This window comes from Carassius auratus, chromosome 7 (assembly GCF_003368295.1).
Source record: "Carassius auratus strain Wakin chromosome 7, ASM336829v1, whole genome shotgun sequence".
Lineage (NCBI taxonomy): Eukaryota > Metazoa > Chordata > Actinopteri > Cypriniformes > Cyprinidae > Carassius > Carassius auratus.
Window position 1 is genome coordinate 10,000,142 of NC_039249.1, and position 11,278 is coordinate 10,011,419.

General features: G+C 35.4%; 1 protein-coding gene across 1 annotated transcript; it reads left to right on the forward strand.

Annotated features, from left to right (window-relative positions):
• Positions 1-9,371, forward strand: calb2b (calbindin 2b). The gene is made up of 11 exons (XM_026267180.1): positions 1-204; positions 2,149-2,219; positions 2,528-2,617; positions 4,831-4,911; positions 5,614-5,670; positions 5,751-5,828; positions 5,905-5,960; positions 6,040-6,079; positions 7,830-7,883; positions 8,197-8,268; positions 8,822-9,371. Exons 1-11 carry the CDS (start codon positions 111-113, stop codon positions 8,936-8,938), a joined length of 810 nt encoding a protein of 269 aa, XP_026122965.1. The 5' UTR covers positions 1-110; the 3' UTR covers positions 8,939-9,371.
• The last annotated feature ends 1,907 nt before the right edge of the window (positions 9,372-11,278 follow it).

Consider the following 11,278-nt stretch of genomic DNA (forward strand, 5'->3'; position numbering starts at 1 on the left):
ACTGCCGTCTCTGTCAGGTTTCTTGCAGTGACTCGCATAGGGGTAGAGGAGTGCTTCAAAGACAGGACACTTGTTTCTTTGAAAACAAGAGGGAGAGAAAAACTATAGATATGGCGAATAAAGTACCAGAGCCCCTTCCTTTGCTCTTGGCGGAACTCACTGCTTCCCAGTTTCTCGACATCTGGAATAAATTCGATGCTGACGGTGAGTGCAACGTCTCGGGACGAAAAGCGTTTCTAGTTTAGTGCTAACGTTACATCGGAGGGTGTTACTTATCCAAAGTGATTTTTGTATTGCATTTGATTTATGTCTACAATTAATTCAACTTTAATTTATATTAAATATATATTATGCTCAAATACAAAAGCAAAGTTGAATTTTAATTGTAATAAATAATCTAAACAATAACCTAATTTAGTAAAATATGTTTATGGATTATGGAAGGGTCACTCTGTGTTCCAACCGTGTAGTGATAGAGAAATACTTTTTCTGCTGTGTTATTGTAAAAAATTAAACTTTTTTTTAATGGATGAATTATTAGCTATTATTATTATTTTACTCGTTTAATTTAGTTTTTTTTTTTTAAGTGATAAACTCAAGGATTTACGGCATGATTTTCTTTGCGGTATCGCACATAAATGCATGTTTTAAATGTTTATGTTATTTTCTTCTGAGTTCATTGAGTTAGCTACACGCTTAAAAATGTAAAAGTGAATACAAGTGTGTGAGAAGCTATATTTGCCAAGTTCGCCTTTTCTTGAATTTTATGGACAGCCGTAGTTTGGGATTGTTTTGAAAGGTGAGGATTCTTATTTGGAGAATTCCGTTTCACATTTGCAAGCAAATATTCTGCACATTATGTACTGGTTGTTTGTTTTGCGGGATCTGGCAACAGTGATCTAGTGGGATGCTAACGCAAGTGGAATCCTCAGGCAATGTGCAATGCAGTTTTACGCACAAGCGTATTCTTGAATTATTCCAGGAAATTGAAAAAGCGCCAGTGGGATGATTGCCTGCTATCGCCCTGTTAACTTATTTCAGCGATAGGAACGCGTTTTCTCAGCTCAGTAGATTTTGCCTCACAGGCATTGTTGACATTATTGATTTCGCCCTGAAATGGAATCTTTCTTTACAATTGATTTATGTGTCAGCGTTTGAGAGTATGATGATGAAAAGTTATGGGCGGGAGGTTGAGAGCCGGCGTTGTGCCCATTTTCGACCCACTGCCAAATTATTAACCCTCTGTCTGAAATCTCTATTTGATTGCCTAATCCTAACCCCACCCCTAATCCTAACCCTAAATGTACCAATACTAGGGGGGTAACAATCTGGCGAAGTTCAGAATTTGGCAAAACACTGGTCCTGCTAGCAAAAAATTTTTCGTAAACCACCCTAAAATTATATACTGTTCTCAGTTGGTGTTAAATAGTTTTAGCTGGTCTTCCTTTGGTCAAGTTGGTCTCCCAGGTTTCAGATGGATTAACTGGTCTCCCATCCTGACCTCCTGATTGCATGACTTGGCTAAGAGGCCAGCTAAGACCGGCAAACCATCTTAGGCCGGTTTAGGGTAGTTTGGAAATTAGATATATGGGAATGCCATATGTCCATCAAAAGTTGTTACAGACAACCAAAGCTAGTTTTTAGGTTTTAGCTGGTTTAAGATGGTCTTTCTGCCTGACCAGCTAAAGAAAGTGTCCAGAACTCTATAAAACCAGCAAACAGAGCCTTGCAAGAGTGGGAGACCCACTAAGACAACCAAACGATCTTAGGTTAGTTTTTAGCCTAAGACTGAAACGACTGAAGCATCAGCATTGGTTATTCTTTAAACAACCATTATCAATATTAATAGGTTAATAAAAGGTTAAAATAAACTAGATAATTAAAAAAAGAGCGTTGTACAAGATGCAATATTTATCTCTGTATAAACCAGGCATTGTTTTTTGTAGCTCATTGATTTGTCTATAATCTGCATTTTTTCCTTCAGCAGTTTAAACAAGATAAGAACTTGTATTAGATCCTCATTTCATTAATATAGGGAGACTGATTGTCAAGTTGCATCAGAGAATGTGTGTTGAGCCGCATCTGTGTGTCTTGGATGTTCAGTTTAAACTCGTAATTTAATAAATGAGCTTAACTTCTTTCTTCTAGGAAATGGCTGCATTGAAGGGAAGGAACTGGAAAATTTCATTCGTGAGCTCGAGCTAGCAAGGAAAAGTGTGGTGAGTCATATACAGTATTGTGTATGTTCGTTAATTATGTTAAAAACATCAGCTGCAGCTGTACTTGATAAGTGGTGATCTGAATGTAACATAAGAACTTCAGAACGAGACGTCTAGTTTAATCTATCTTAATGCACATGCCATCTGAGCAGATACCATCTGGCTGCTATTTTCTAATGTCAATGGAATTTCTGGTTTTAGATATCTTTTATACATAAAGTGACACTTCTGTTGAGCTAGCTATTTGAAAACAAGTTGGTTACAAACTGTGCTGTTTTTAATGTCAGACATGTTTGGTTGGTTTTCAGGATCCTTCAAATGCCTCATTCAAAGACAGGATGAAAGAGTTTATGCAAAAATTCGATGAGAACGGTGATGGGAAGATTGAGATGTCAGAGGTAAATTTCACCCCTTTTCACTGCTGGACTACAGCCACAGCAGTGGTTTGAAGCTCTGGAGAGAGAACACTGCAGAACCACTCTTTGAGATTCAGGGAACACCAGGAAGAAATAGAAAGAGGACAATGAGGGCAGATTAGGGCTTGAAGGAGAGGGCAGGTGGTGGCATCTATCAAGGAGATGATGGAAGGATGAAAGGTGGGGGATGGTGAAAGGAATGAGTGAAGGGAGAGATGGATGTAGAGGGAGGGAGAGGATGGTGGGGACATCCATCATGATGATGGCACGAATGAATGGATAAAATGATTTATCCTGGAAGAAACCCTTACTAATCCAGTCACAGAGGCCACATGAACATATGAACTCCTTCCTTCCTCCAGTTAAAGTCAACCTGCTTTGGTTATGAAGCTTTTACCATTTTTTGGCTGGTATATTGTTTTTGAATGTTGTTAGTGGTGCTACATTTCTTTCCCTTGACCTGTTTTATAAATCCTATATGGCTTAGTAGAGGTAAAATGGTTTTGAAAAGATGAAAGGAGCATTTCCATGCAGCAGATTAAAGCTTACTTCGTTGGAGATCATGCAGTTAATGCAGAAGGGAGGGTTTAGGGTTCGGGTGTTTTCAGTCTAGTACAAAATCTCAAACATGCTGCTTTATCTTGGAAACTGGTAGGATGTCAGCAGCTCATTCAGACCACTTTTTCAAGGCTTGTACAAGTCAATGATCTTTTCTTCTGTGTGCATTGTGTGAATCTAAGCTGGAACCGCAGATTAGCTATGTTAGGATTGTCATATCTGTCATCTTCTGCATTCCAGCTTTTTAGGGTTTTCTGCTTGACTTCATCAGAAAGATAGAAATTATTTTTAGAAGTAGGTTTTTCATTTTTACTGGTATGAAAAACAATCATTTGAATTTGATTTTAGTATTTGTTAACAGAGGAACAGAATCAACTCAATAGAGATGTCTTTTTAGAGGAAGAAAATTAATTGTACTGAATAGCAGTAGTAAATAGATAGATAGGTAGATAGGTAAAGGCACTTATAATGGTACAAAAGATTTCTGTTTTCACTACTATTCACATCCAAATCTTTTTCAGCACATCTGTTTTTTGAGCACTAAATCAGAATATTAGAATAATTTCTGAAGGGTCATGTGACACTGAAGACTGGAATAATGATGCTGAAAATTCAGCTTTGCCATCACTTGAATAAATAGCATTTTAAAATATATTAAAACAAAAAAACAAAACAGTTATTTTAAATTGTGATAATATTTCCCAATATTACAGTTTGTACTGTATTTTTGATGCAGCCTTGTTTAGCATGAGAGACTTTTCCCAAAACATTAAGAAATTTGTCTATACTTAAGAATCTGTAGTCAATCCAGTGCTAGGGTTAATGATGACTATGGATGCATTTATGCATTCTGTTGAACTTGAATGTCTCTTTTTATGATCTATAGATGTTTCAGATATAGAATAAGCATTTCTTGATCATGAAAATATATTTGTCCTGTATGTTGTAATACTATACCCATCCTATACACTCATCGTACAAAACATCAGATCGATTGTAAGGCTTAAAAAGTACTTTTTGCTACATAGACAGAAGGTGATCCTCCAGGCCCAGGTTTGTGTGTCAGAGCACTCAGAGGTCGAACTTGTCATAGACAGATGGTTTCAGAGCTTTTCCGACTTTTCGCTTTGGTACAGTTTAGTGTCCCTTCAGCAGTTCAGGAATGATGAGCTCCTGTGTTGAGGCCGGAAAAGATAACCAAGAGCATGAAATGGTCTCTCATCCCTGTCCAGTCCTTGCAGACACTCTCTTCTTAAGCCAGGCAGATAGGCTTTATACACAGGCATCAACTCAAGACAGCAGCTCTTGGTCGATTGTGCAGCAAAAAGGATGCTTTGGATAAGAGCTTTGTGCTCCACTGTGTGGCTGTCCATGGTGCTGAAATCCCTTTCAGTGGAATTACAGATTGAGTCTAAATGTAGTAGCTACGAACAGAAAACATAGTCATTTTCAGTATATGTAATGTTTATAGTATTAATATATTTGATTCATTTTATATCATATATCTATATAAAATGTAACATTCAATTTTTTATTATAAGATAAATATTGAATTAAATTAGAAGTACCATTTTTTTTAAAGTATTTTTTATAACATTGATGATGAGAATAATTCATTCTGTCTTTATCTTTTTCAGCTGGCCCAGATCCTGCCCACAGAGGAGAATTTTCTATTATGCTTCAGACAGTTTGTGGGATCCAGTGCAGAGTTTATGGCAGTATGTAACAGTGATTATTTTTTGCCGTGTATTATTTGAATTGATATTGACTGTCAAATCTCTGTGCATATCAGAAATTTGACTGGCATGATTAATAACAATTATTAACATTGTAAAAATTAAATATTTTTCAGTAGCTGAGGTGACTTTGTGTGCATCTGAGTGAAAGAAAGACAGAGAGAGAGAGAGCTAGAAAACTCTATTTGCAGTAGGTTATCCATTATGAATGGCCTGCAATACATAAAGGAACACAGTGTGTATATGTGTGAGTAACTGGGTTAATGGAGGTTCATTTGTACAACATGGTGATTTTGTAAATAATACAAAACATATTCATACTTTTGAACATCTGAGTTGTAGAAGAGGAGAGACTGTTCAGAAGTGTGGACATGATCAAGGCATTTTGCTAGCATTACAGATAATAACACACACACATGCAATACAAAAATGCACATATTGTAATAACACACATCCTAGTAAATCACAGCAGGTTTTTCTTTACTTTAGATCAGATCGCCAGTAATCCCAGTGTAATTCCAAATACCAAATTCACTTGTTTAATCAAGGTTATATAATCACATACAAATCAGAACAATTTAGATTGAAACCCTGTCCGTTTCACCTTTGCAGGGAAGAGGATCTGTACATATACTGTATGTGGGAATTGTGGAGGTGTCTTAATGCTACTGTTACATTTTTCAGGCATGGAGAAAATATGATACTGACCGTAGCGGATACATTGAAGCCAATGAACTGAAGGTATAACTCGATAGGTCACACAGATCTTCCTATAGCTATTATAGATCCATTACTAAATACAATCTTTTCCGGTTCCCCAGGGCTTTCTCTCAGATCTGCTGAAGAAAGCAAACAGACATTACGACGACAAGAAACTGAATGAATATACACAGACCATAGTGAGTAGACACACACAATTCACACACAGACACACACATACACAGCCACTCTTTAATTTGTGCTTTTCTTCTGCAGCTTAAAATGTTTGACCTGAATGGTGATGGGAAACTGGGATTGTCTGAGATGGCTAGGTGAGAAGGCCTCTGAGTGAGTTGAAGTGAATGCATACTAATACAATACTTTATTAAATGTTATATTTTGTGTCTTTAGACTGCTTCCTGTGCAGGAGAATTTTCTGCTCAAGTTTCAGGTAAGATCAAGCAGTGTTAGATTCAATTCCTCTGTATTGCCATTGTGCAGAGTACAAGTAAAGTATTCTTGTAGCTCAGAACAGAAGAGAGCGAGAATAAAATCATGGGTTTGATGCAGGGAATTTATAAACTGATTATGGATATCATTCCCAGGGAATGCAAAGTTTTTTTTTTCTTTATTGGTTGTGTAAATGTAAGTATAGAGGTAATGAAAAACAAGAGTGCAAATACTAATATTAAAAATTTATCATTGAGGAACAAATGCCAGTAGACTGTAAATCAATGTAGCACAAAAGACATGGTGTAGACATGGTGTACAGTATATAGACAGAATGTGCTTTAGATGAATACTGTGTAAAACAGAGTTCACCTTTATTTTTTTAGTGCTTTATACAAAATACATTGTTTGCAAATTGGTTGGTTCAGTTTAGTTCAATAACTATAAAAAGGTAAATCATTATGAAACTATTTCAGTTGAGCTGTAAGCAACTCATGTTTTTATTCAGTTTGAGTCAGTTCAATGTTGATTCGGTTCAGTTCAATAATAGAGTAAATGCTGTGAAATTCATGAGTTATGAACAAATTGAATTCAACTATAAAAAATAGTGTCATTCAGTTCAATTCAGTTTATGTATTGAAAACTGTGATGTACTGGAAGCTGGCAATTGTTTGCAGTAAAAGTAGAATCGCAGTAGTTAGAGTCAGAGCTAAAGAAAATAGATTAGATTTTCAATATGGCAATAATTTCTGTTTTTAGAGCAGCAGATCATATGCATGTTTTGTGCTAAAATCATGTAGAAATCACAGAATGTGTATTTGGGTACATAGGTTTATTTGTGTGTGTGTGTGTGTTTGTACTGTATGTGTGTTTATAGGTTTTGTCTGTGTCTGAACTTGACGGCAGATTGGTAACTGATTTCTGCCACAGAGCATGGGTTGATAGGGATTACTTCAATCCTACTATAGTTACGATAATCTCCATAGATTATTCTTGAACCTGGAGACGTACTGATCTGATTCTACTGATTCCCACATTCACTGGGTGCTCTCTCTCTCTTTTTTTTCCTCATCAAAACAACAGAAAATAGGTTAAGACTGGAAGAACTGGTGTACTGTACTGTATGTTCTGTTTAGTCTGATAGCATTATCAGGGTCAAAATATGGTCACCAAGATGTCCTTTGCCATTTCAGTCATGAGAAAGATTTAATATTTTCATAAAAAGATATTTTTCTATAGCCAGACAAATATGTTTTGCTATATTTATTAAGTATGCAATGATAAAAAAATATTATCTATATATAAAATTTGAATAATAAAATGCTCACTAAAATGTAAACCGATAGAATACACAGAATAAAAAGCAATGCTTTTGAGATATGAATTGAATATTATAACTATCGTTACTGGAATGCTTTATTAAACAAAGCCATTTTCTAAATTACTTTTATATTTGGCGTGGATGCATCACATTATTATATTATATTGGCCTGTTTACAAATGGTATGCATGGTTTTAATTAATTTTTTTATTTTTACTGTAGCAATGATACTATATGTTGCTGCACTGTTATGTTGTAATTCAAAGGATTTGAAGGATTATTTTCCAGTTCTGAATATTTAAATGCTCAAAATAAAATTAAAAGTCAAATTAATATTACACTATAACCCTCAATAGACACTGTGTTTTGCACACAAATGCACAAACAAGCCTTGAGCAATAACAAATGTCTCTTTCTTTTTCATCATCAGGATTTCAAACTGTCTGCTGAAGAATTTGAAGCAATATTTACCTATTATGATAAGGTCAGAAAATGGGTATATTTCTTAAGTTTGTTTCCTTGTTGTTGTTTTTGTTGTGGATTAGTTATCCACACATGACCATGACACAAAAGCATCAACACTTTAGCACTGCTATATGATACACAACCAGAAATTCACTGTTGCATCAGATACCATGTGTACATTATGGAGACGTCTTTTTCTTGTCAGTTTTCATCTGCAAGATTTATTTTTCCAAAGTGTTATGTCAGATGTTAAACTGACACTTAGAAAATGTCTTTTTAATAGGTTTATGATTTAAGATGTATGTAAAACTGCTTCTTTTTTCCCTCAACAGGATGGAAATGGTTACATTGATGAACATGAACTGGATGCACTGCTGAGAGAACTCTACCAAAAACATAAAATGGTAACTTGATGTTAGTTAGGCATTTTACATTCTGTTAAGTCTTTTAATTGAAATTGTTGCACAAAAGCTGCATGTGAAGCTGCATATAATATATATATATATATATATATATATATAGTTTAATAAAACACAGAAGCTACAATTGCAGAAATAATTGTATGAAATTGTTTTAAATATTAAATTATGATTATTATAGATACTCAAAAATTATATTTGGAGTTGGTAAGATTTTAATCTTAAAATGAAGGTTCTTACTTCAAATAAATGCTGTTCTTTTCATCAACTTTTTATACTTCAAAAAGTTTTCTCAAAAAGTTTTCTCTGCACCGCTGCTTTCAACATTAAATTAGAAATTTTTATTGAGCACCAAATGACACTGAAGACTAGAATAATGGCTGCTAAAAATTCAGCACAAGAGACATCTTTCAAAAACTTAAATATTGAATAATACATTTAAAATGACATATACACAGTCCTGCACTAATTCTGCATTTCAGCAATAAATACTGGTAGTCTGAATACATACAATACTTCTATGTGTGTCCTCCTTTAGGTTGTTGAGCCTCAGAAACTGTCTAGCTCAAAGAAGAGCATCATGGCGTTGTCTGACGGAGGAAAGCTGTTCCGCACAGAGCTGGAGATTGTGTTATGCAAGGATCCGTCAGTGTGAACTCTTGAGTTCTCAACTCTCACTTCCTTCACCCACCCTAATCTAGCCAAAGCAGGTGCATGTGGTGGCTCTGTTCCACCTCTTATCCTGTCAAAGTTAATCAGCATCCACAACGTGCTCCTCTGTCCGTGGCATGCCTTTCCCAAAGATATGGCTTCTCGATGTGTGCATCTCTTGCTTGTCTTTTTTATGTCAAAATATGACATTGTGGTATAATAATGGATAAATGGTCTTATTCTCCTGCTTGGACCAAATCTTCAATTCAGTTTGTTACTTTATGTATGCAGCCTGCTCTCTCTCCATTCCTCTCTTTCTCTCTGTCTTTCCAATCTTTCCCATATCTCCTTTTTTGTTCCTAGCAAGACTGTAGACTGTTCTGTTTTGCCAACACTGCTAAAAGAATTATTGAAATAAAGATCAGATAATACATTTACCTTCGAAACCATTCTGTTTTTCTACTTTAAAGGATCCGTCTAGCTTTTTCTATAAATAAAGGACAATTTCCATATTTACAGGTTATATTTTGCAAGATACGATTAATGCCCCTAATTTAATTATGGCTGTAACTGTTTTGGAAGCAGATAATGGTAATAACGGGCATCTATTATCATTGTTCGGATGTGCCATCTTCTCAGGCATTCTGTGATCTCATTTTCCATTTAGACAGTTCCAAACGCTGCTAACTTATCTTCGCAGGCCTGCAAGGAAAGGCGCGCATCTTCAAGCCCAAGCGAGCGCCGTAGCACAATGAAGTGTTTAGAGCTTATCTTTTTCATTTTCGTGGTAGGAATGTTCTTTGTGCATCATTAATCTCTGATACAGGATAGAATGGAAAAAGGATTGTGGTAATGCATACAGTTTTCTTGGCTTCAGCTGCTTAGTTTCACCTTGAATATCTTCCACAAAATTTTTATGCTGGTCCTGTAGGGATCACATAAATTTTATTACATTTTTTGAGAGGAGAGGGCAAACCATGGAAACCAAGTTCCTGCAGTTGATCAACCCAGCCAAAAGGGAACTTTGGCTAATGTTCTGGTATTCCACTAACATTAATTCAACCTTCGTTCAGAATGATCTGACCTTAAGTAATGTTTTCAAAACGGTAGCAAACTAAAATGTTATTTATACATTGTTCATGGAATGTTTTTCTCCCCTAAACATTTTAGTTGAATATTCATCTAAAATTATTTAAATAAAAATTTTTTTTAGTTACCAATTCTTTCAGAATGTTCAGAGAAGATTAATTCATAACAGGAACATTCTTAGAACAAATGTGTTAGTTGTGAATCCACCTATTAAATAGATGCGGAAACTAAAATATGCTTTTTAAACTGCTGAGGTGTTTTTGTTTTATGATTTTTGTTTTGTGACAGTTGTGATAGTTGCTCTGTCACTTACTGACTAGCTGTGCTACAAGACCTTGTGCAGTCTGGGAAGGCCATCAATTAAATATCAGCACTCTCATATATTTTTTAACAAACGTGTTTAAAATAAGACTTAACTCTGTATGGCCCAGCTCACAAAAAACAGCATGTGCACTTTAGACGCCTCTCGAGCACTCCAGAGAGATATAGCACTCAGGACTGAAGCAGCATACTACAGAGATGTGTGGAAACTGATGGAAACAGGCTGGAAACAAATTGGAAGGCTCAAGATAGTCCTCTAGTGGCTGATACCAAAACACCAGCATTAATGCTTTTTACACTGGTGTCATGAAGGCATTATTATATCATGATAATGCTATTCTACTCAAACAATCCATAATTTACTTTTGGATATCTAAACTTATAAATGCGGTTTATACTACATATATTACTGCTAGATGCACACCCTAGGAATCATTGAATAGGTTGTACTCTAAGAATTACTGCTTGGATTTCCCAGTCTAGACATCACATTTAATCCCATAATTTTAAAATGCATATAGCAAAACCTATAGCTCAGTAATTTGACCAGTCTTGTAAGCTTTCACAAGTTAATTGGCTGAGAAATGAATATCTATTCTTCTCATAGCACTCCTTGAAAGAAATCTTTAAGGAACACTCCATTTTAAAAAAAAAAGCTAATTTTCCAACTCCCCTTTAGTTAAAGAGTTGAGTTTTACAGTTTTGAATCCATTCAGCTGATCTTTGGGTCTGGCGGTAGCAGTTTTAGCTTAGCTTAGCACAGATCATTAAATCTGATTAGACTATTAGACCATCTCGCTCAAAAAAAGACAAAATAGTTTCTATATTTTTCCTATTGAAAACTTGACTCTTCTGTAGTTACATTGTGTACGAAGACTGACAGAAACTGAAAATGTTATGCAAGGAGCTATTGGTAGCCAGTGCAAATTAAATG